This window comes from Tubulanus polymorphus, chromosome 1, assembly GCF_964204645.1.
Source record: "Tubulanus polymorphus chromosome 1, tnTubPoly1.2, whole genome shotgun sequence".
Classification (NCBI taxonomy): Eukaryota; Metazoa; Nemertea; class Palaeonemertea; order Tubulaniformes; family Tubulanidae; genus Tubulanus; species Tubulanus polymorphus.
The window spans coordinates 21,505,645-21,531,680 of NC_134025.1; the positions used below are offsets into that span (position 1 = coordinate 21,505,645).

General features: G+C 36.5%; 4 protein-coding genes across 7 annotated transcripts in view; 1 reads left to right on the forward strand and 3 right to left on the reverse strand.

Annotated features, from left to right (window-relative positions):
* LOC141905493 (protein king tubby 1-like) overlaps window positions 1-171 on the reverse strand; it is a 46,858-nt gene extending 46,687 nt beyond the window's left edge. For both annotated transcript variants that reach the window (XM_074794383.1, XM_074794375.1), the window contains exon 1: window positions 29-171. The gene's annotated coding sequence lies outside the window, so the exon portion shown is untranslated. The remainder of the gene's footprint in view (window positions 1-28) is intronic.
* Window positions 172-604: 433 nt separating this feature from the next.
* Window positions 605-4,899, reverse strand: LOC141903195 (autophagy protein 5-like). Of its 2 annotated transcripts, XM_074791243.1 has the most exons (9): window positions 4,852-4,899; window positions 4,634-4,691; window positions 4,072-4,204; window positions 3,270-3,397; window positions 3,102-3,180; window positions 2,683-2,845; window positions 1,857-1,948; window positions 1,673-1,778; window positions 605-1,340 (listed from the first exon to the last, which is right to left on the reverse strand). In XM_074791243.1, the coding sequence occupies exons 3-9, from the start codon at window positions 4,180-4,182 to the stop codon at window positions 1,210-1,212; spliced, it is 810 nt and encodes a 269-aa protein (XP_074647344.1). In that variant the 5' UTR covers window positions 4,183-4,204; window positions 4,634-4,691; window positions 4,852-4,899; the 3' UTR covers window positions 605-1,209. The 2 variants fall into 2 exon arrangements, with proteins under 2 accessions (XP_074647344.1, XP_074647352.1); XM_074791251.1 differs by having other exon boundaries at window positions 4,682-4,892.
* A 220-nt stretch (window positions 4,900-5,119) lies between these two features.
* On the forward strand, window positions 5,120-17,884 carry LOC141901104 (endoplasmic reticulum resident protein 44-like). Its single transcript, XM_074788188.1, has 13 exons — window positions 5,120-5,271; window positions 6,554-6,632; window positions 7,253-7,292; window positions 7,950-8,019; window positions 8,226-8,271; window positions 8,807-8,991; window positions 9,130-9,245; window positions 10,637-10,694; window positions 11,013-11,129; window positions 11,564-11,678; window positions 11,871-12,018; window positions 12,131-12,245; window positions 13,029-17,884. Exons 1-13 carry the CDS (start codon window positions 5,215-5,217, stop codon window positions 13,164-13,166), a joined length of 1,284 nt encoding a protein of 427 aa, XP_074644289.1. The 5' UTR covers window positions 5,120-5,214; the 3' UTR covers window positions 13,167-17,884.
* A 619-nt stretch (window positions 17,885-18,503) lies between these two features.
* Window positions 18,504-26,009, reverse strand: LOC141907841 (syntaxin-17-like). 2 transcript variants are annotated; one of them, XM_074797594.1, is made up of 10 exons: window positions 25,857-26,009; window positions 24,961-25,117; window positions 24,352-24,467; window positions 23,746-23,885; window positions 23,217-23,323; window positions 22,851-22,901; window positions 22,058-22,144; window positions 21,251-21,380; window positions 20,741-20,829; window positions 18,504-18,984 (listed from the first exon to the last, which is right to left on the reverse strand). In XM_074797594.1, coding segments are annotated over exons 1-9 (855 nt in total). In that variant the 5' UTR covers window positions 25,859-26,009; the 3' UTR covers window positions 18,504-18,984; window positions 20,741-20,764. The 2 variants fall into 2 exon arrangements, with proteins under 2 accessions (XP_074653695.1, XP_074653688.1); XM_074797587.1 differs by lacking the exon at window positions 20,741-20,829.
* Window positions 26,010-26,036: the final 27 nt, after the last annotated feature.

Genomic DNA, 26,036 nt, shown 5'->3' on the forward strand with positions numbered 1-26,036 from the left:
TGACAATAATATATGTGACGTGAATTACCTGATTTAGCCGATTCAATAATTCGTTACGCTCTGTTATTCAAATACAAAAACGATACACTGGCGCTCAGTTTTCCCTTCTCTAAGGCATGAAGTGCGGGACTAAAACATCATCGAAGCGTGAAGTAAAAAAATTTGACATCCTCGGCCCGCAGCGACATGTAAACAACCATTTCATTGGTCGAGTACAACCGACGTCATAGATTCTGCTAGGTGGCGCCACCCGCCGATCAAAAAATAAATCTAATTTAATCAAGCACTTGGTACCCAATTGGAAATCTGTAATATTTGAAATCAAATAAAAACCCCATATTTTAGTATTCTCACTTTCATGCAGAAATTGAAAATTAGAAGCAAATTCCATATATGTAAAAGCGAAACCCACGCCACAGATTTCCTCATTTCTGTCCCATGCCTAAGTCCATTAATTATCAGATCATCGCTGGCTCTCCTGACCCTTTACAGTGTTTAGAAAACCTGGCTTTATTCTACAAATTCATATATTTTACATTGATTCTAGGCGTTCGATCAAAATCCTCAGGTATAGAAATAGAATGCCAAATGAACTCGGAAGAAATTATATCAATTATGAGATTGCAGTTTCTCATTTATTTATACATTATTTATACATACATATTCACAAGATTTTACACAATTCCTCTTTTTTTTCCATTTAAATAGAAAAATAGCTTACAGTAATAAAAACTGTTAAATTGTTATACCAATTGGAGATTTCATTGGATCCAGTTTCATGGATGCAGTGGAACCTCGTTACAACAAAGTTTATGGGGCCAGAAAATATGTTTGTTATAACCAATAGTTCATTATATCCAGTATGAAAATTACTTAAATTTTCCTTTTTTGGATGATAATCTAGGTTTGTAATAACCAATAAATCATTTCATCAGAGGTCATTAAAAAGAGGTTCCACTGTAGATTTTAACGGTCAAATTGTTGTTGCGCGTTGAAAACATGTTGCAACCAAAAGCAACTCAAACTGAAAGTAGGCCCTGTTTGACTTTTTTCGGAAGAGCCAGTCCTGGAATAGCTCAAGACAAAGTAATACTTAAATTACGACTTATCAAAGAATTTACATCTAAGATCTAAGAGTTTCATAGACTTTTTTGAAAAGCTGCAGGTCCCAACCAAAAAATTAAGATTTATGTAGTAATATTGCAAATGCTACGACAAAATTTTTGCCAGCGTGATATGTAGAAAATTGTCTGGATAGCTAAAATGTTCGCTTAACCAATGCAATGGAGTATTGACCGGCGGGTTCAATCCCTGGATAACCACTTGAAATTCACCATTATCTGAAATGAAACGATAAGGCCAAAGTTAGTTTCACTGGGAAAAATCAGGTGTGGATCAAGGTGGGATCTCGGATTTCATTTGGAAGGTCTAAAGAAAATAATTCCTCCAAATTTGACTGAAAGTATTTATAGTAAGATAATAAATTTTCTCAAAAAAAAAAAACCAAACTTAAGGTCCAGGGACTTCACACCCAAAGACACTATGATGTCCGAAAAGGCAATATACGGTGCACTTCTGCACTGAAATGCACTAACTATGTTGGTTGACAAAATGGAAAAGGGCAATCAGAAAAATTTGTACATGTAATTGTACTTTCACCAACTGAACTCACCAAAGTTAGTATCAGGCAGCATTTCTTGTAGTAAATCTGACAGAGTCAATCTGGTACCATCTTCCGTTTCAGTATGATACAAACGTTGGATAATGGGTTTATCAACCTAGAAAACAATCTCTCACTTCATCATTGTAAATACGATAACATATATCACCCATTCAATCATAGGCCTACTACGCACCTGATAAATCCGAAATGGAATGTGTTTGAATGGTTCATCTGACTGTTTTTCCATTAGTTTACGATTTATCGCCCAAAACTGCTCGAATTTACCTGAAACAGAAAATAGGGGTCTACAACACCTAGCCTACATGGAAAGTGGTCTGAAATGCTTGACAATCGGACAATTTCAAAATTCAAGGCCCCCTGGTGAATATATACAGAAACCAATGACTTCCAAACTCATCACAATCATGGACAATTTTGAATTGGATTGTGGTACAGTAACAAAATATGCATAGATCCCAATATAACAATATAAATGGAAATACTACATAATTTCAATTTCACTGTTATACACGAATTACTACTCAACTCAAACACGACTCTCAGAACCATTACAATAGAATATCGATAAAATTTACAGATTTGTGAACAATAAAATCAACATAAACCAATCAATCAATCTAAGGAGGAGTCAACCAACTGACAATGTTTTTCAGTCGAAACTTTGAATGAATCCAATAATCCAATTGAACATTAAGCGCCATCAGATTCAAGAAACAGAACATTGAGTGCTATTGGGTGGAGTATTTCTGATTGTATGAATGAATTGAATCGGCCAATTGATACTGGAATATATTGCATCTACACTGTGGCAAAATTCTGAAATAATCTCTTGAATTGATTCTGGAATATAATATCAGAATAAACAAGATCAGAATTGTTCAAAACAGAATTGAACAAAAATCCTAGAGAGAAATGACAGGTGAATGCTGGAATCATTCTAAGAATTGACAAAGCTTCAATCCACAAGTTATAAAGTGAAATTGACATTCTTGACTCACTATTTTGTAGGCCCATCCACAGTTGCTTGTGATCTTTTTTCTGCATTCCGTTGATAACTTGACCGCGATGTTTCAACGCATCCGCTTCTTTAACGGTCGACATAAAATGCGACTCAACCGCTTCACGACTTTGACAGTGTAGAATTTCTTCTTCTGGAAAATCCTGTCAAGTAGAGAATTTCCAATACCATTTCATATATGGTATATTTCTTTTTATGGGCTAGATAACTGGCTTGAAAAATCCCTAACTTTGACTAAGCTATACAGAATTGGTTCTTTCAATTTCTTGGAATCTTAACTTTGCACTTGGAATCTTACCTTTTCTTTTGACCTTGGTGTTATGTTAACAGTTCAAATGCTACCAAGTAAGATGGCTATTAATGTAGTCAAGGTTCATATGAATTGTCTCATCAGCTTACCTTGAAATGGACAGTTATATTCCATGGAAGATTAGCCCCACTACCATACAAATCAAACAAGACACCAACTGGGTAATGCCTACAAATGATTTAGAAAAAAATAATCCAGAATAAAAACCTTTTTCCACAAATTGTTCTTCTTCAAAAATACCACTCGAATCTATATACCATCTAAGAGGTTGGCCTTCATATTCAAGCCACATTTCTGTCTGTCCTTCAGGATCGGTATATTTCACGAAATGTCGCTGAACTTTGTCGGTCATCAGAGGAAAGTAACTCTGCCGCGGGATGAGCAACTGAAATGAACATACTAACATGTACTTTGAACATTATTCTGGCAGACAGCAATTCCAAATTTGAAAGAATTTACAGAGAAGAAGTAAACAACTCTCCAAGAATTACAGTATCATTTTTATTTGATAAATTTTCTCAATGCTGTAAGTTGTTCCTTACGCTTAGTAATGTTGGGACCACATAATTGAGAAGATAAGCACATCAAGAAAGTTTAGATATTATCAGAAAATTTGAGAGACTTGACGACTATCGTCTATTGGTATCATAGTAAATTCTGCCTTTTTCGGTAGCGTGGGCTCCTAAATGATTGATCCAGTTGACTGAGACGCATTTTTCAGGATGAAGGAAATTTAACTCTTAAGCAATTCACCGACTTACTGACTTAGTCAGGTTCTAAATGTAATGGGTGGGCATTCCTCGATTAATCCGCCTTGTCTAAGGCTGTAAGCTGGCTTCCACCTTAAATTTTGATCATTTTTGATGTCCATCCAAAAAGTTCAATTTCCAAGAGGATCAGTGAAAAATTTCTAGGTTTTAACAATCTCTGTTTTGATGAAAAGGCAATTTCGACGAGAAGGCAGGGGTCCAGACCCCCTAAAACCACCCCCTAGATCAACCATGCCTATAACTTAAAATAATTCAATTTTTTCTTTTTTCGTTCGTATTCTGAACTCACATAGTAAGGATCAGGATGGTCCATAGTGTACAGCTCATCAGGTGAGAGTACGAAGCAGACCGGTATACAACCATCCCACAACTCCCTTAAAATTTCTCTATCATCAGCCATATTACACGCGACAATTGGCAACCTGAAATAGAAAAAATAATTTCATCAAATACTAATTAGCGGTACCAGTGGAACATTATTAGTCTATCGACTGGCAAGGCATCACATGGGACTCAGCCATGGTTTGACATAGTTTCGAAAACTTGTGGCGCGAATCAGATGCCTGTTTTGTATAGGCCTAGGCCTAATCGCTGAGGTAAATTCCAAGGATAACTTGGAATAACCCGGGCTAAACTAAAACTCAGTTCTCAACAAATCACCCGAATTTTCTTAGTCGCGCACGAGAGCAGGCACGATGATGTTATTGTTAGGCCTATAGTTAGCCAATCAGAACGAGTTGTCAGCAAGATAGTGTTAACAGGAATGATGCTGCATTGGCAAAATATCACCTCCCTATTTGGAAATCCAAAAATGAAAATCTACTATTACACACTACTGATGACGGACTTACTGACACACGACGTCGTCGACACGACAGACAACACCAACAACAACTTACACCTTCTCTTCTATTTTTTGTAAAAAAGACCAAATTATTTCGACATGGATTTTTCTACGATCTTGACAACGGTATCTTCATAACGGGAACAATAATTAGAACTCATTCAGTTGGAAAAAGAATGGCGTTGTTGACTAAATAATTATTAATTGGTGAAATTAGTAAAGAACCTCTCGCAGTCTGAAAATTTGACAGTTGAAAATTGCACCATGTCAATCGTGGCTCGATTGAATTCAATTCAATTAATTTTAATGGAAAAAGAACTCTGACAGCAAAGACCGCTCAAAATATTATATAAGAAAATTGAAAATATTCTATGACTAATTAATTTAGCCACACATAAGCATCGATTAATTATAAATGGAAATGAATAGTCTCGAGATCACGTTAGTTCACGCGCAGCGCAACGAGATTTCCTACACACACGTCAAGCAGCCATTGGTCCATAGCCGCGAATCGAGCGATTTGTGTCGGTGTTTCTGTAGTTTTTTTTCAGCGGCTGAGTACTCCCGAGTATCCGATTAAAGGAGAAAATGCAGCTGCCTTGTACTGCTGTCAAATCGGCGCCGTTTAGAGTATTGTTATTGCTGGTAAATATGTTTAAAATGTGAAAATGTCCTGATATTTAATTCATTTCCGGCTTTCCAGCGGTCTGTCTTCTACTAATTTCCGTTAAAATGCCGGTCAACCGATCATTAGCCCTGTGCTCAATTGACTTCGTCCGTTGTGATATTGAAGACTTTGTTAGCTGTCATGCTGACCAGAGCCAAGCGCTGAAACTCGAGGAGAGGGTGAAATGGGCTTTGCCATTGCGCCCCTGGCCCTGCCTGTTGTCGAATTCTGTTTCCATCATATCGTCAATATTTGGCAATATGGTGTGATTTGCAGATGAGAAAATTTGGTCTAGCTGCCTTTAGGTCACTTTCCTGCTCTTGCCCTAGTGTTTCTAAGGATTTTGGTATGGTTAGGTTAGGTAAGGTTAGGTTAGGTACACCATTGCAGTCATTCTGAAAATAGTCGGGTAGGCCTATGATAGTGAAGTAGGCCTATGACCAAACCTGCGTAATTGGTGGTTAAGGTTATGTCTATTTGGATGAATTACTGTATTGTAAGTACCCGTTGATTTGGTCATTCTAACGAACACAGTTATTGGGTAGGCCTATTATTGGTTTCTGTGGCATAGATCAGGAGCACCAGAGCTGCCCCGGCCACCCCTAAACATTACTGGTACCAACTATTTTTTGGATCCATCTTCAGCCAGTCTCACTGGCTTATTACGAGCCAGATTTATCATTCAGTCTCTGTATAGGCCTACAATATTCCGAAGCGCTCAAGATTATTGTGAGTTATTGAACAGACCTCTTTAGTTGACAGAGAGCCAGGTGCACAGTCAAGGCATGAATTTGAGATAAGTCTTGTTCTATAGAGGTATTACACGCATTGTCACCGTGTGTTTTATTGATCGTCGAGTGCAAGTTGCCATCTTATCAAAAAGTCATTTGGCTAATGACACTTGTGAATAATATGTCATGTCCGTTCAATACCTCTTAGCTAATCAAACAACTTTAAGACCAGTCTTACATATTAAAAAGACCACTTTTGGACATAAGTTACACCTGTGCTGCATCGCATCAGGACGTAAGCTAGTGAGTCGTTCAGTTGCTGTAGTAAAAAGACAAAAACCAGTTTGCAACCATCAACTGTAAGTCGAACTGATAGACTCTCGGATCTAAATCCATGTAGGCCTTATAATTGTGTATGTGCCACTAGTACAACAAGGGCTTAAAAGTGTCTAAGCCTCTTATAGCCTAGATGTTTTTCAAATGCTACAGCTGCGCCAGGTTTTCATTCGATTCCTTTTTCGTTTTCTAGGCAACGTTATGGCAGCTACCTCCATCATCATCGAGTTCAGCTTTACAAATAACTAACGAAAACCATCAAGATATTTTAAGTAAGTTAAATGATCAAAACATAATTGAATCCATACCGGGCAGACCTTATTTTTTAACCTGCCATAAATCGCATTTTCGTGATTAACGTATGAACAATGAATTGTAGAAATAGCCTACTTATCCTCTCAGCGGATCAAAAATTTCATTAGCCTCACTATGTGGAACTAATTAAAACTGGTCGTATTGATTTATTTTGTGAGGACCATATTAGCTTAGAATCGACAGGAACCAAGCCCTGATAAGAAGATTTGGTTATTACTCAGACTTATATGTAGATAATTGATAGATATAGTCCTGCCTACCAAGCAACATGAACAATTTCAACACCACAGATAAATACAGACGGATTTTGATTCACTAGTAAATAGGGAACAAGTAGTTGATCGATATTTCACTGAACAGCTGGGCAGGTGCACCACGTAGCCATTGCCTGAACTAATGTTAATATAGTTTATAGATTTCTATGGTGATGTATGATATCATTATGTTGTACTTTGGCGGAAATTGAATTGTTAGATATTTGCGCAGTCCCTTATCATTATTCAATTGAACTGTTTTGATGGCATAATTTATCACACCTTTTTCACACTTATTTTGTCATGCATTACTTATGTTTCAGATAATTATGAATTGGTCTTCATGAACTTCTATGCTGATTGGTACGTTGTCGATTTAGAATGATTTGAAATCAACAATTTTCGACACTCATATCCCACATGCAGAATAGACCTACTGATGGATGAACAAATTGTTTAATTTTCAATATAGGCCTTACAATGTTTAATATAAACAAACAATTTGAAGGGCTTGAATATGGGCAAATTCGATCCACAGCAAAAGTATCATAGTTTGCTGCGGGTTGCCTTGGGCTGCTTTTATAGACCAGTTCTAAATCACCCTAGGTTTCAACCCTGGTCACGCGAACCTTCATAGAGCCATTTTGACTTAAAAACAATAACATGTTCATTCATTGGCAAGCAGTTTTTGTACAGTGAATGTTTTGATATTACCAGGGATTCTAGGACACTCCCCTAGAACAATTGCCCCCCCCCCTCATTTTTCAATGTGTAGAAGATTGTAGTTCATTTTCCAAATCAGAAGAAACCTTATGATTAGCAATTACCTGTTGGTGACATAGTTAGTGATCTGTTACTTTAGCCATTCAGGGTGCAGTTCTTGAAAAAGTTTTTGAATCAAGGTGTCGCTTCAATCCACAAAGATCACCTTGTAGATAATAAGAATTTAAGAAACAAATGGGATGATCTGATACCGTCATCAGGAGACATGAGTCTAGTCTAACTTTTCTTTTGTTCTAGGTGTCGATTCAGCCAGATGCTGCAGCCAGTTTTTGATGAAGCCGCTAAGAAAGTTACGGAAGAATTTCGGGTATGTATCTCACAGATTCGTAGCACTATCCGTTTGACGAAAAACGAATATCAAATGAATCTGTTACGCCTGATCTATGATCAGATAAAACTACCAAACTTAAAATGTTCAACAGAAGTATTTCATTATTGAAAGTTCTTTGCATTTGAAATAGAAAAAAAACATGTCTAACGTTAAACTTGGATTGTCTTTTATATTTTTTGCAGGATCCTGGAAAGGTTGTTTTTGCAAAAGTCGATTGCGATAATCAACGTAAGTAACATTAAATCATGTAGGGTTTGGTAGAATGTGTGACTTATGTAAACTATGTGTAGGTCAGATCAGTGTTTTGTCGGATTAAGCCACGAGTTGAGAAAAAATGTTAGGTTCTTTATTTTGCAAATTGATTTCTGTCCCAAAACCTGCCCCAGTTATTTATTAGATGGTGTGAATATTGAGAAATGTTTTAAGTCAAAGGCCTGAATGAACAATGATTTCTGTATCATCGATATAAATGATATAACAAGCTCAAAATAGATCTATGACTCATATAGGCCTCAAGCTCTGCAGGCGTAATATGAAATAAATTGTTGCATGATATACTGTTTATTTTCAAGCAGTTATTTTGATTAAAAGGTTTACAGATAATGCTATACCCGAGTGGGTAGGGTGTATTCTGGTCGAAAAGATGCATCAGAAGTGTAATTCTAGAATTGCTTGAAAACCAATTATGAAACCTGCCTTAAACTTGGGTTACTGAATTATGGTTTAAAAGAAAAAATGAAAAATGTATTTGCGATTTTTACAGCTGGAATCTCTCAACAGTACAAAGTGAGTAAGTATCCGACGTTGAAGCTCGTACGGCATGGCGTGCCCGTTAAGAAAGAATACAGAGGCCAAAGATCTGCAGAGGCCTTGCGTCAGTTTATCAAGGAGCAGCTAGCCGACCCGATCATCGAACATAAATCACTCGATGAACTTGACACCATAGATGTAAGTTTTCATAGGACGGTCAAATTACCTATGAATTCGATAAGAACTTTATCATTTTTTCGATCATATTTTTCGAAGTTACCAACACTGGAAACTGGAATAATCGTTAATAATTGTTGTGCGTCGTTGATGTTGTAGACTAAGAAGAGAAATATAATCGGTTATTTCGCTGACAAGGAATCGCCACAGTACAAAACTTACCAGAAAATGGCCAGTTTATTGCGGGACGATTGCTCGTTCCACGCGCTTAATGGGTGCGTATCTTGGATGATGTTTGTTTCAATTTTTCAGAGCTGCTGAATATTCCTGATTTTGCAAATTGGTTACCCTTTCGCCCAGAGAAATACATGTATTGCAAATATATGAATTTATTTAATATCCAAGTTTGTAATAGCGAGGATTTAGATAAGCTGACATAACCTGGATTGGAAATTCTATTAGGTAGCTTAAGTATGCTTTAGTATGTACATATACGATAGAATTTATTTCACCTGTCAACATTATTCATTATTAGCCAGTTATGAATGAGAATTTCATTTTGGCTGATCCGATGCGAGGTGATTTAAATGAATGTGAATGATATGACGACGGCGATTAGGGACATCATATTGTCGAGGCGTCCTATTCGGTTACTGTCATGCGAATGATTGCATCTGCTCTGATTGGCAAACATGTGTTCAGTGACAGGTGTTTGATAATGAAATGTACATACTCGTCACTCAGCTAGATATAGCATATGGTCGAGTGTTAGAGTGTTCGACGGTGGGCAAGTTCGTGGTTTCGAACTCTCCATAAACCCCTAATGCCCCGCTGCAAGAAGCATCTGTATCCTCGTTACCTCACTTTGCTCAGTAGCAAATGGGCTTTATAAATCACGGCGGTGTATTAATCGGGGATGGACTTCGTTAATGTACACCGCATTGCTGTGTATTGATGTAATTAGTTCATGTAATTACTATTCATCTGTTATCGAAAGATGGCAGCGCCTGTCAAAATAGGGCGAAGTATTACAATACACCGCACGACAGCGAAGACACGCTATAGTCCTCCATATGCTGGAATTTTTCAAAATTTTCAAATCATCCCCCGCACTTCAGGGTATTAGCTATTCACCGCTGAAAGCGTTACTGGTAAATCAATATAGAAGTTCATTCTTATCATCAAAGACTCCAAGCAAGTGCGACAAAAAGGGATGTTTGTTCCAACCAAGGAGGAATCATTGACATCAACAGGTGTAGAATAGGGTTACCCAATTTATTCTCATCTGGCCTTTCTACAATTGGGTACCTTGGCCTGATCGATCAAGGATCAGAAAATCATTTGTTGATTATAATCTGGTGTGAAATTATTAGAATGAATTACGTATTTGGGATGAAATTCTAGGTCTATAACAACCGATAATTCCTTATTGTTCGTCTGAATGAGAGAGTGATATAGGTGTAGGATTCATTTATTTTTGGTTTGTGGATGCTGTGAGTGTTCTTTGGTCGTTGTTATTATAATGCATAGGTCTACCCAACTCGATAAAGTATATCGTTATGAATGACAGAAATGCAGATTTTTGTGATAGCATTTGATAGCAACAGTTTCTCTTGAAATTGATGGTTGTTTTCGAGTAATTCTAATAATTTGTTATATTTTCCAGGCCGGCTTCTGAGTCAGAACGCAGAACTGGAAATTCCGTCACATACAGACCACCAAATGTAAGTGCAATCCTGCCATTCATGTTCTGAATCATGGCCGCGACTGCATTATTGCCTCAATGTAGTAGCCACCCCAGTTGCCCGATTACAAAATTACGCGCAAAACCTGCCTCCAAAAGGTCCCAATCCCCCAATCTTTAGATACCGGGTATATCTTTATTCGACCTTGTAAATTACTATTTAAGTTCAGTCAAAATGGTGTTAATCTTTTAATGATTTGGCTTGCTGATTCACTGCTATCAAAAATACTTCAAAAATGTATCAGTTTGGTTTCCTTGTAGGAATATGTAAATGAGTTGTCGGCATTTTTTTTTCCAGACGGAAAGACAAGACCAGTCCTACACCGGACCGCTTGAGAATTTTGATTCGCTGAAGAATTGGGTGCAGGATAGATGTGTCCCGCTCGTGAGAGAAATTACGTTCGAAAATGCAGAGGTAGCTTCACGCGTCATACATAAATCATAGTAGAATGCATTGTTATTCTCATTCTACCTTAAGCTAGTGACGGACTAGGCGAAATTAACTTAGCAAATCGATTTTCACTGAATTTTGCGTAATGCACCAATTTTCTTCTGTAAATCAATTTGCGTGCATCAAGCATGTTCTATATTGTTGTATCTTAGTTGCTGATTGCTAAATTTGAATAGATTTGGCCGAAAAATGCGCTACTGAAACATGTTATCATTTGAACGAAGAAATCTGTCTTCATCCCTAATAGTGTCTCCTGCGTCTCCCGAACTTCCAATCCCAGGTGAATTATACAGTGAATGATTTGCTGAAGAAATTCGCCTAGTTAGTCACAAGCTTTACTATTCGAGTACGATTTTCAGGTATATTTCAGGTTGATTATTTCAATTCGTTTGTTTCAGGAACTCACTGAAGAAGGACTTCCATTCATGATACTGTTTTATAATCCGTTGACCGATACGGAAACAATAAAAAAATATACCGACACAGTTGGATTACATCTGCTTACGGAGAAAAGTAAGTTTTCGGTAGTTAGAATATGACTTCAGAGTCAAACAATTACATGTAGTGGAAATAAGAGAATTTTAACGCGAGTAGATTTGAAATTAACTGATCCATTATTCCGCTCCCTAATCAATGACAGACCCTTGACCCTTTCACTGCTGTCTGATTAATACTCGACCAATACATCTACTTCCGTATTTGCAGGTTCGATTAACTTTTTAACCGCCGATGGTGCAAAATTTACTCATCCGTTGTACCACCTCGGCAAGAGTCAAAATGATTTACCCGTGCTAGCAATTGACAGCTTCAGACACATGTATGTGTTCCCTCATGATGTGAAGAGAGATATCGAGTAAGTATAGATCTTGGTGAAACTGATCGGAAATATGAAATTTATTCATCGAGAAAAAGTTTAGTAATACCGGTATCTAGAAAATTAGCATTTTGTCTATTCTTTGCTGCAGAAATGGCGCTTTGATGAAACAGTTCATCGCTGACTTGCATTCTGGCAAATTGCATCGGGAGTTCCATCACGGGCCCGACCCATCTGCCAGCACAACAGAAGCACCTAAATCTCCAGTAAGTTAATTTTGCTTAATGTCTTCGATTCTAGGGCAATTTATGTCTTGGTAAGAAACATTTTGTTACATTGTTAACTCAGTGCACCAACCGGTATTAGAGAGGGTCTGATTGGATGGTTTAAACCATCAGTCTTCCATGTACTACCTTGCGTCAATCCACAGTTAAAACAGACGTGTTCAAATCATGTCGGTGGCAGCGTTTCTTGGTCGACGGTAATTTGGTTCTCATCCGCCCTAAGGGGAGAAGAGAAACCCTGAACTTGCTAAAATTCCTGAGCGATGCTCAGTGGGTTTAGGGATGAAAGAATTTTTGGCACAGTGATTGGAGATGTGAAAAATTATCAATCCCTTCAGAGAATTTTAACCACATCAATAATCAGGTCCCTCTAAATTTGATGAATGTCGGTGCCACGACTTCAAAGGACAAACAGGGAGCATATGTAGCAAGCGCAGCCACCTATTACCGATAATGTATTTTTTTCTTTTCTTTTCTACAAAAATTAACCTAAAATCGTAAGATAGTAGTAGTCATCTGTGTCTATATTTACTTAAACTGTTTTCAACCACATATAATGTCCTTGGACGATTTGTGGAGAATTTGTCATGTTATTTTGTGTGATTATGTATGAAAAAAAGAAAATCTATGGTTAAAAAGATATATTTCATAGCGAGTAATTGCTCGTGAAAACGGATAAATAGAAATTGAAATGACTGAAATGTTTCGTCCTTCTGCTCTGGGTTCCGCTCGAAATTTTTCTAAAGCATCATCTTGTTTTTTTAGCAATCAGCAACTGAACACATTCCCAAGGATTCGGATAAAGAAGACAATGGCGAGGAGCCAACAACGCCGCCGGAATCGACGTTTAAAAAGCTAGCTCCATCGAAGAATCGTTACACTCTACTCCGCGACGAGTTATAGGATTCGTTTCGTCGTCGTCGCCGTTGCAATCGTCATCGTCATCATCGTCAGTTCATCATCTTTTTCATTGTCGACGTCACTTACAACACGAGTAAACATTTCGCTGATATTCCGGAACTGGATGCTTCGGTGGGATTTATACTTGAATTCGAGTGAAGCCGTTATTTCATTGTTGAAGAATTTATCATTACACGACAAAGATACATAGGGATATATGACAGCGTACCGTGTATTCATATTCATTTCTTGATTGTCGAATGATATGATGATATATACGGACATGAATGCTGAATTCTCGTCTGCTGTACGTTGAAAAAGACATCGAAAAATAACCGCGTTGAACCTTTGTGCGGTTACGCAGATACAATAAACTCGGCCTTTACATAGAAGCGTTGGGACTAAATTATAGGTCTTTCCAGACTAATGTTCATATTCGTTAAATTGACTGCCTCAAGCATGAATTGAGCATCGACCGTAAGGAGGAGTCTACTATTCATTATCTCTTCTGACCTGCGACTCGCCTTTTAAGAATTAAGTTTATTGCACTGCTGTTGCATATACCACGTTCTTCCTTACTCGGATTTTATTAATCGAAGATTTTTTTACGGGAGAATGATTTCTTTTGAAATATGGAGTTCGGCATCTTCACCGGGGTTTGAGCCTGGTGAATACATCGTGACAGCCACAATACAAACTCCTTCCACTGGATGTGCTTCTTAAAACATCCTCGAGTACTCGGTTTACTGGGGAAGGTTTTTACGCAGTGGCCGATGTTAGCTTCAAATCCTGCGAGGGGTAGGGCCTAATCGAGATGGTGTTACATCGGCATAAACGAATCTTCTGATTGTTTGGAAACCTGATATTGAAATTCAGATCAGTTTATTAACATTTTCTGCAATTCCATTTGAACGAGCACGAGAATAGTCAAGAGAATCTCGTTATTCTATGTATTCTCTGGCTTAGTGTATAATCGGGCTAGTCAGCCTGAGAATACCGGGCTTTTGTTTGAAAACGTTGATTATAATGTGGTACTGTAATAGTTAGTGACTGATACCTTCATATATAAATGATCTCACGTGATTACCGGTAAATGCGCTGTGGAAAGAAAGGTTTGGTGGCTTTTAAAAGTGTTCATTCTATTATATTTAAGGCGGGCGTAGGCCTTATGGCTCGACGCGACCTGACACAGGGACTAGTCACTGTTACAATTCAATTCAATATTTATTCATCATGAAACCTTTCACGATAGTGGATGATAAAAAGAAAATAATTTTCAAAAGAAAAGATGGTGAATAAATGTTACTGACCATCGTGTTGCAGACAACCAATGAGCCCATTTGCAACCGGTTTCAACTGATTTTGTCACAAGCAGTCGCGAGTCGACCTATGCCCGCCTTTGATCTTTCCACATGAAATACACGTAATATTTAACTGCATGCTTTCAGAAATATATGACTGGTTCATTTGATCGAATATTATTTTGATTTATTTGTTAATGTTTTAATAGATTTTTTTCTTCTAATTGTGATTACGCTACGCAAAATGTGAGAAAGGCAAAGGGTCGAAAGAACGTCGTACGAGCGACTGTAGTAACATGTATTATTGTCTGTGTTTTTCAATCGCATATAGGAGCAATGATGTCTGTCTGATTTAAGATGAAAGTAAATCGTTTTCGTAACGTTTTCTCGTTTCCGTCAATTTACGAGTATTCCCGGCCCCGAAATTACCTGTCCTACTGTCTAGAATCTGGTTTTCTTTTAACTGAAGCACCGCAATCTATAGGGGTAACTTCTAATATCGTCTTGTATTCAGGATCCAGTCCCAAGGCTCTAGGTTGAAATTTAGCTCTGGGTTGAAACATTAGAAATGAACTAACTTTAAGTCTACCTAGATTCCGACTTAACAGAGAATGAACCGTGGAACTGGGTGTCCTGACTACAAGTCCTAGACATATTATCCAGAATGATTATTTTTTTACACTTTGACTCGTAATTATGAAGTTTGCAGCAGAAGATAAGGAATCAAAAATTAATTGTAGGATAGGTAAATAGTTGGGGCTAGGGAATACAAGTTACAACTTTTTATTCTTTTAGCTTTTGCTAAAGAAATAACTCTGGCCTTGAGTTGACTAATCGATATTTCTTATTTCCTCTCCTAAATACTAAGCCAATTTTTCTTTTGTGCATTTGAGATGCATAATATGGAAACTATATATTTTTCTATCTTGACCATATTCATCAGTCTGTACAGACATTCGAATCAGATGGCATCAAAGCTCGGTTATCCTGTCATCTGGTTTGAGTTTCTGCTAATGGTGGATGAAATAGATTATCTTTTTCGTGATGCGTCTTCCATTTTCTTGTGTTCGTTGGTTTGCCGTGGTTTTTTGGTAGCAATTTTTTCATTTTGCCTTAAGTGTATTAATTTGTGATAACGTTAACTTTGTACAAGGCTACGCTGGAAGTCGATACTTTTGGCTCACCCTTTGTAGATACAGTAGTCAGACTCGTTTAAGTCACCATAGGTAGGAAATCATTTCCGGTATGTTGATGACTTGATCCAAATAACGACTTACACTTTGTAAATTGTACTGGAAATAGACTAGCGACATAATTAATGTGACGACTTATCTGAGTTCAACTGTATTGACTATGTTCCTAAGATTTTGTGATATCGGTTTATATCGGGCCATGTTATTAATGCTATGCCAAAGGGTGATGGTCTAGGATCACCTATTCTTGGTATTAGCCGTCAATGTGAGCTTGTGAAAATCTACGTACCGCTGGCTGGCGATCGGGCAATAATAACACACATATTTTGGTAAGGGTGAAAGGATTCAGAATATCAGATTAGAATTTAAAGGATTTAGAATAAATGATTTCATGAATTCTCACCGTCGCTGCAATGACTATACCGTTTATGCATGAAACTATTGTTCAGAGTATCCTAGATGTTCATTTTATATCGTTTTGTATGTTGTTGTACACAGTGACGAAACTAAGGGTTTACGCGATATTCAATATTCTTTTATTATACGTATCAACCGATTCTTGCACCTTTTTCTCATTATGAAATTTTGAAGCACGTTCATCCGTCGCTAATACAACTAGTTTTAGAAGTGGATTTGGTGACAGTTTTGTGTTTATGTGACATTTGAAGTTTATATTGGTTTAGTGTACTCTATTCATTCATCTGGTATGGATTATAGATCATATTTTATGTACGTACATTTATGTATAGTTGGACTGTAAACAACGAAAGTCAACGTTAAATGATCCGAATGAAGAGGGTTTGACTGTTTGTGTAACTTTATAATCTGCCTTACTCTACCGAAAATATTTCACTAAAGATTAGAATAAGAGAAATTTCAGCTTGATCCTATCTTCAAAATTGTCTTGTACAGTAAACCTCATTTATAATGCCACCGTGGGGACCAGTGAATAATTTGGCGTGAAAACCTGAAAAATATTGGTGTTAAGTGATCAGTGGCATTAAAAAGGATGGCGTTATAACAAGCTTTGACTGTTCTTCATTACAAGATTGTATCCTTGAATCGTCATTATAAATCCTAACAACATTAGCCCCTGGCATAGACTATTTATCAGTCTCAATGAGATGAGGTTGAGCCTATTTAGATATGCAATTGAGTTTGTACAAATACTTTCGTGTCTTACCACCGCTAAAATGCTATCATACAATCAGATTGTCGAGATTTATTTCCTGCTATTTTCTTATTTTTCCTACTCGTTTATACACGTACTATAATTGACCACTTGTTGTTTCCTTTCTTGTTACGTTTTATGCCGTCTTACCTAGTCAAACCCACTGATGGAGAGTCGGACTATGATTTTGATTAGTGGTGTTTGTATATTGTCATATATGCGCAGTGAAACTGGAATCAGATATTTTAAGAAATTAACAGAATTCGTATATAGGATTTCTTAGCACGTGTTGGCTATTCTATCATCGGCGGCTGTTTTTGGTTTTCATGTAAGGAATATTAGATATTTTCAATCTTCAGTAAATTAATGATTTTTGTTTTTGTAAATATCCATTGCTCATTTCGGAGTTATCGAAACAAAGTAAGCTTGCATCTCCAGTAGTGTTTGCCTTCTGTATGAATGATCGTATTTCTGGGGCCAGTTGCTCAAAAGTTGGTTATAGATGACCGGCGGATGAATACCATAGTAACAATGAACTTTAAAATGTCAACTATCTGCTGGTTAGCCCTAACCAACTTTTAAGTAACTGGCCCCTGAACGTTTAACAATTTTGAAACGTGATGCGTTTCACAAGGATTTATGCTGTATTACGGCATGTGGCTTAAGTCCAACCCTTGCAGAAATGCCTGCGCTATCGAGTAAAACTGCAGTATTTTGAATAAAAAACAGGGACTAGTCTCACATAAAAATGTTTCCTAGAAATTGATTTAACCCTAATTGAATTGAATTAATTATTTTATGATTCTGGGTTTAGATTTAACGAGTATATATGAACTACTGATTTCATAGCTTCGTCCAAAATGGTGAAAGGCTAATCATTGGATTTCTCAAGTAGTACGGACAAGATGATACACTTCACCAACTTAAAAAGATCTGTAGTATGAAATAAATGATGTAAATATAAACACGCGTAGATTTTACCTCTATTTATACAGTCATTGTATGTATGGTTCTTGGACGTGTATTTCACAAATCATGGTTGATTAAATAAAAAAAGATGGTAATTATTTAAGTATAATCAATTTGACTTCTTCATTCGTTGCACGAGAAGGTTCTTCGGTAGTGTTTGTAGGTTGTTTTAATTACTGGTATGTTGATTGTTCAGTCGCGTGTGGATAGAATTGATAAGAACAAATAAAACCCTGGGGCTGGTTTTATAGATTGGAATTGCTTTAACCCAGGGGTTATCTCAATTGAAATTGAATTCAGTTGGCCCCCAGGTTAAAGATAATACCAGTCTATAAAACCAGTCCCTGCACGATACAGATTAATATCTTGTCTGCACATAGCACTGCGCACTTGGATGGGGACAAACGAAATTGGATTCCAGTTCATTCTGATTAAACATATTTTATGTAAATAACCCAAGCCCGGTCCCTACAGATAGGTCATTCCTGGATGGATATAAGGGGTTTCAAGGAGTATCAAAGGAGAAAATTCCGAATTTCTAGGATGTGTCTGCATCACTTTCATATCTCAATTGCTATAGATTCCTCCTAGATGGTCTATAATGGTGGCATTTCTTCCAGAGGCATCAATTCCGAAAATGAGGTACCCATTAAATACGAGAGCAGGTTATTTGGCTTTCACTCAAATATTTGTTATTATTATTCATATATAATACAAAATAATTATTACGGGATATTTCCTTAAATGAAGCTAACCACACCAGGAAAGAGTGAAGAACATAATGAATAACATAAATAAAGGCATCTCTGGTCCATCCATACAGTACATCCATCCTTTAGATGTCGCTTAAATGAAATATTATTCACATCTATCAGTACTAAATGGTATACTCAGTATCATGAATGAAAGCCCTCAAAACAAGTTTATTACAGTGAAACCTGTATAACTCGTCATAATTTGTACAAAAAAATCAACATAAATAGAATTGTCTTTGAATAACTGGCTCCACGGTTAGTTACTGCTGGGTTTTGTACGCCCAAACTTTCATATCGTAAAACGTGCAATTTAACATCAGGTTATCTTGTCAAGATCATCTGGCAACGACGTAGATTTTTTCTTGAGCGCTTTCATTTCCATGTCGACGTTATTAACTTTTTGCCTTTTTAAAAACCTACCACCGGTGAATCCTGAAAAAAAACCGAACATAATAAGTAAATACACTACAGATATTTAGAATGAAAACTTCATTTGCCCTGCCACACTTTATGTCTAATGTATTTTTCGCTAGTTTATTTCATGCTCCATCAAGCTCAATAACCGTAACACAAGCACCAGTTTTATCAGTTTTATTTCATAGACCGGTTTTAATTTTTAAACCTACAATTGAACTCAGTTTACTGATCTGTAAGATTTAACTGGTCAAAACTAGTTATTTGGTTAAATTCACCAAATAAAATCAAATGCCAAATACATGAAATTCTGGTGAGCATAGACTCTTCCTAAAGATTTTTCTGCTTCTATAGACCTCCAATATACAAACTTCCGCATACATTATGCTGGTAGTTGTCACAAGTAAATCTGTAATCAATTAATCAGGGATGACCGACATTGTGGATATAATGTGGAGGCCTTGCAAACTTTGCATGTAGCCACTTAATTTGTTTGCTGAGGATGACATAATTTGATACACATTCTACCCGCATCAATAAAGTAGGCTACTACTGTGATAGTGTGTTTTTGTGTGCTTATCAATTATATGATTATGTTGTTTGTGGGACTCATTATGTGCAAAATGCTTAATTCAACGAATATTTTCAATCCAAAAACACTTGTTATACAAGTTAATTGAATGTGTCTAAGCATTTCAATTTATTTAATTACTCTAAGCTTTCACATATATAATTCTTCTTCTTACCAAGCTACTCTTCATTGCTGCAGTAGCTCAAATCCTTTCAGATCGAAACTTTAAAAACTCATTTATATGTTCAATATTCTATGTGAAATATGTCCTAACTGCTTACTTTTAAAATGCATTCAATATTTTGATGCATGTATTTTTCTAAATAAACCGCATATGTAATGCACATATGTGTAGCGTGAATTCAAATAATAAGTATCATTTACGTAATAAATGTGCGATTGTGAGCACATAATGCAAAGCTTGCAATTGTGAGGGTTGTTAGCTAGACATTATACTATCTTTTAATACACTTATCCAAGAAAATTGCCAATTGAGTTTTGAGTTATGAAGCACATATTTACTTTATTTCTTATAAATGCGATAGATATATGATAACATTGGCACAGTATGTCTGTACCCCATTGGACTAAGAAAATAACAAAATCTTCCCGAGACATACTTGGAATACGGATAAGTCGGATAAAAATTACGGTTCCAATTGATCCGACCATACATAGAACTAGTTCAATGATCCGACTTACGCGTACTCAACTGTACTATCACCTTTGAAACAGATTAAAAGATAATGACAATTGGTAAGTCATTAACTCATCAGGGGCAGATCCAGCATTCAAGGCAAGGAAGGGGTTATCCATCTAAGACGTTTTGGGTCTTCTAAGCTTTGCTGCAATTTCATTATTCGCATACAAAATGATCTTTTAGATCTTCTCGAATTACTAAAAATACTAATTTTCACAACAAAATTTTGATATTCTATCAGTTTTTCAAATCTTAATTTGGTTCTATCTTCAGGAAATATTCAGTAACACCTGCTAGATCCGCCACTGCTCATAGTCTAAGTGGTAACAGTTGAACCTTGCAAGGACCTGAGATCTGTTAGTAATAGTTTAGTGAAACTTTAAAGGTGAAACTGCGTTAACAAAATTGTGAGAATGCAAGTCCACCCATCAACAACCATATGCCAAAAATTCAAGCTTCTTTCGTGGCAACTGAAATACCAAATACAAGTGAATGAAACTTGCCTTGGATTGTATGATACATGCAAATTATTCTGATTTCTGCTTTATGTGGCTCAATTGGAACTTCATGAGCAAACTGCCTCCAGTTAAGCCTAAAATATACCCCAAATGAGTAATAATGAGTTCCTAAACAAAGTCCATTGCAATATTTAAGGCGTAATTGGGCTGAAACTATTCCCAACACATAGGGTTGTTTTACAGTTGACTAAGTCCACTCAAGTTGGACCCATATTCAATCAAATATGCAATCTGATTTAGTTTCTCTCAAGTCAGAGACAAATTTTCATCCATCGAAAGGATCCAACTTGAGACAAGTCTTACCATTTAAGATAAAGATACCCCGGGCCAGCCTCGCAAAGCTAAATGATGATAACTAAGTTGCCAATAAAAATCTCATTTTAGATGACATCAAGCTGTGAAATTGATGCTGATCAGCATTGTGTCGGTAAAGATTTTTCCAAATATATGTTTTCTATTTTCATTCATAGCAGTAAAACATCAAATTAACCATACCTAAAATACTGCCACCAACTGCACTAGCCACGCCTAACTTGATACCGGCTACCAATCCTACAGGACCTCCAATGGCACCACCGATCAGTGCTCCCGCCACTGGGTATAGGGCAGCTTTATATTTAGCGGCCTGAAATGATAAAAGATTTGATCATCGTCAAAAATTGATACGTATGTCATAGGTATACCATGTATTATTCATTCAGGCCTATGACCGGGCTCACAAGTTTATGTAAATGCGGGCTTTATGAAATCCTGGACTAAATTATTTCAAAAGTTTTCTATGTTTTTGCTGTTGACTATAAAAAACTCCATTATCAGGTTGAATGAGGACAGCATTCTGAAGGAGACGATATACACGTAGGTACTTGTATTTGAAATGCAATCATTCCATATGATAATAAGTTTAAGACCCACCATAAACAAAGTCCAAAAGACAAAGCAAATTTTATCCATCAATAATGAAAATCAAAAGATTTTCGTTTCTCAACTCTCTATAGAGATCATCATCAGGTGCGACTCTCTAAGAGTCATACCTGAGAGTTCAAAACATTGTGTCTTTTGGTTTTCACTTTTCTTTTAAACTGGTTCATAGTCGGTTTTAAACTTTTAATCATCTACTCTCCACGTCAGAGTGTGGCTATTCTTCTATTCCGCATGATGATAGCTGTTGGTCAACAGCATTTCAAGCTTTCATTTGATCAATAAAATGTGAGACCATTTCCAATAATTTTGATAGAAGTATTACTGGTCTTATGACTCTAATAACAACCATTACTTTTTATGTAAGGACAATCGACAACAAACCTTCGCTAAAGAACTAGATCCTTTGGTGACATTTTCATGTGCAGTATCAATATTATCTTCAATATTGTTTATCATCTCTCCTTGAGCCTTTAAAGTAGAAACATAAATATGAGATGAGTATCATCAATTCCTAAAACTTTAATCCCACACGAAAGTTCAATTTTGCCTTGCTGGACAAATGCTCTTATCGGGCTGACAAATCATGGCTCACCGTTTAATTCCTTCTTAGCATCCAGGCACTGGCTAGAGTTAGGTGTTACAGATAGAGGTTGAGCTATGATTTGTCAGTTGCCTCCATATCTCAAATGGTTAGAGCATTTCCCTGATAAGTGAAAAATCAGTAGTTTAAATCCTCGTGTCTGGTTGACAGATTTCAACTCAAGTATTTAACACTGGACCTCAGTACTTCACTAATCTTTTAAATCATACACCTGATTGGATTTATTTGTCAGGTGTTTGTAGCTTAATTAGGAGTTTGATTGAATTAATCGTCAAATGATTTCAAGAGCCCCCAAATCTCTCTTGTCGTAGAACCAAGACCCAGGTCAATAAATCAGTTCAGTTTGACTCAAGAGTTGAAAAAAAAAAATCAGAATATTTTCAAATATTTGATTATCAAATCGAGTCAAATCTTAATTGCTAATTTCTTGTTTGATTTGGACCAAAAGTGAAAATTTGTCTATTCATATAGAATATAGAATTTGTCTATTCATATAGAATTTGTCTATTCATTTCTATCCACACGACGAGTGAAAAAATTTAAAACACGCAACCTGTGGTCGTGGATACTCACATGAACCACTTCAGCAAAATCCTTCATTAGACCATTTAATTCTAAAAGGTCCTAAAATTCATTGAAACAAAAACAACGAATATTCAGTAACTTCATAGGATAAACAAACTTCATTTCTTTTATATTTTTGCCTTGTATCAATTCGCAATAGAGCTTTCAAGTATGTTGTAATTCAAAACCATACTCCTTTTCGAAAAGATTTTACTCATCCAGTTGTATCTTGAATTATTTTGATGAGCAACGCATAGTATTCTAGTAAAATCACTGCTGTTTTATTGTACAGTGCAGTAATTAATCTTTATTTGTACAGCGCTACTCGAGAAAACTAATTATCATTAATAACATCATGAGATTAACATGGCGTACTTCTTCTAGCTGATTCCACGAATGCTCAGCGTCATCTTGTATTTCTTTTTCCTGTTGTAATTGTAACAAGGGAGCATCTTCAGCAAGGAGCGACTCTGGACGGGAATCTACAAATGAGATGAAAGCCTTACATACTTCCTGAAGGCCCAAATTCATAGAGAGTTTAAGTTTATATTAATACAGCTCATTTTAGGTAACTCTGGAGACCTTTTTGGACTAATGAAAACTTTTCAGTCGTGCCACATCGTCCTGCTTTCACAAAAAATGTTGCAAGAGAGTAAATCTTTATAGGGAAATTTGTTATGTACAATATAAAAAATTGTCAAAAGGATCCAGTTTCGAATTTGCTGCTGAATATTTTCCAAGAGAACTCAAACTGAAAAGTTTTACATAAGCGTTTGTCAAGAAAATTGTTCCTCAAATCGTAATTCAACAGATCCAAACTTTTAGTCCTGGATTCAACTTTTTTTTGCGAAAATGTAATAATTAGAATAAAATCATTGCAATGCTGAATAGCCTACGTACTTACACTGTAAACTGTGAGGGTCATTATCATCTACTGATGGCTGCAAAGCTGTACTATAAACATGAAGAAATTCGGAAACTTTTGTCATGGCTTCGTTTCTGACCGTTTTCACTTTCTCATCGAATACCGGCACATCTTCATCTCTAAGAGAATTTGAAGTACGAGGGTAATTAAACTTAATTATTTCAACCATTTGAATAATCGGTATAATCGAACATTCATACAGACTAGTCTTAAGTGTCTAAGGGGCATCTACACTGCAGTGCGATGTATCGGATATGGACTTAGCTAATACACCGCATCGCATGGCGGTGTATTGATGTTATTGGTAATTAGTTTCTATCTCTATTGATAGATAGCAGCACCTGTCAAACATACTGAAATGTAACAAACAATACACTGTCCTGCGGTGTAGATGCGCTATAGAGTCATAGCCATTATTCAACACACCTGTGTGGAATTTTTCAAAATTTTCAAATTATCAATGAGAGTCAGCAGTGAAAGGGCTAATGAATTTTTGGTGTCATGTAAAAGGAAATTCAGCAGTCTATACTTCCAAAAAGATCATAACACTTATGTTCATATTTTGTGCAAGCTCAGTTTACTTACCTTATCTGATGACGAGTTTTCTCCATTTCCCTAATATTTGCCTTCAACTGTTGTACAGTTCGACTTGAATTGATGTGTTCACGATGTAACGATCTCCATTCTGATAACACTTTAAACTGAAAATAATCAGCGAATTACGAACTGTTCTAAAGAATTTTCTTTCTTCTACAAACAGGGAATTCATTCGTCCATCCAAGCACAGGATTGCGGAAAGCGAATTTCGAACCTGGGTCATCTTCATTCGAATACATCTGTAATTACTTATGTAAGCTCACCCATCTATTACCATGCTATAGTTTTTCTTAGTTAGTAACAGTTAGTTACAATTAGTTTATTGCTCCACAAAAAAATTATATTGCACAGTGAAAGTGAAAGACCTAGGCAACTAGGGTGGCCCCTTCCATTCCCCAAACCAGCCTTGACTATCCAAAATGTCTGACTGATGTCCAAAAATACTACCCCCTGTAAATCCAATAAATGGCCTGGAGTCATATGACATTCTATCATAACTCATTCAATCTGCAACATTTTTGACACAGTGACTAACTACATCAGCAACTATTCATAGGAAACTGTGGAACTCGATTGCGATGAAAATATAAGCGTTACCTTTTGTATATTGAGCTTATGTCTTTGTAATCGCTCAAGATCTATTTCTACAATCTTGATAAATTTATGAATCGTCGGCTCGAGTCGTTTCAGTGGAAACTTGGTGTAAGTCGATGATTCACCCCTACTCCCCGGCGGCGGCTCATCAATTGATATCCTGAAATGATCGCGTACAAATAAACACAAATCATTCGCAAATGACAAGAATAGAAATACAGTCAAGTTCAAAGTATTGTTATGTTGATGACTTGTTTTATCCAAACAATGACTTCGACTTAGCTAAAGGTAATTTGTTTGGAAATACAAGTATTTATTCAAAAATAGATCAGGTAAATAGATTCAAAAATGATCGATGAATTACTCGAAAACCAATTTTTTTTTTTGAATTTTGTTAGCAGTTAACGTATGCGATGCAACAAGTACTCATAGCTCAGCTATAGTCTGAATACCAGACGTTTTGGTCCCCTACAGTTGTTTGGGGAGCAACGGCTAGATACTAGACTGAGCTCAGATTTGTTTGTTTTTTTGCTTTACATCGCTTGGACTCGAACCCACTTGTCACTCGGCACTGATAGTGGATGCAACGCCTTATCCCACTGAGCTACTTTCCACAAGATCATCGAAGCTCGAAGCTTGAATCCAGCCGATTGTTTTAACTACATATAGGCCTTGCATTCAACCCTACCCCTAACCAACGCCGGTAAACCCATTCAACCCTCTACTAGAGCGACTCTAATGAAACCTTAACTCCAATAAAACAATTCTATTGTTTTTTTCAGTAGTTTATCTTTTTAAAGATGTCGGCAAAACGGCATTTACCAAAATATATTGGCGCAATGCGGATTGGCAATTCCTATTTTTGTAAATTATCATGTTACTTTCAGTTTTTCACTCACATTATGATTACGATGGTACCAGAAACTATGTCATTTAATGATGTTCTTAACTAATGATATGTAGAAAAATAAAGCTCGTCACTTTTAATTCAGAAGAAGAAGTCTGTTTTGGGTTTAACACAAATGAGGAAATGATTTACTGGGTTTTCTGAAATTTGACAAATTAGAATAAAGTTGTTG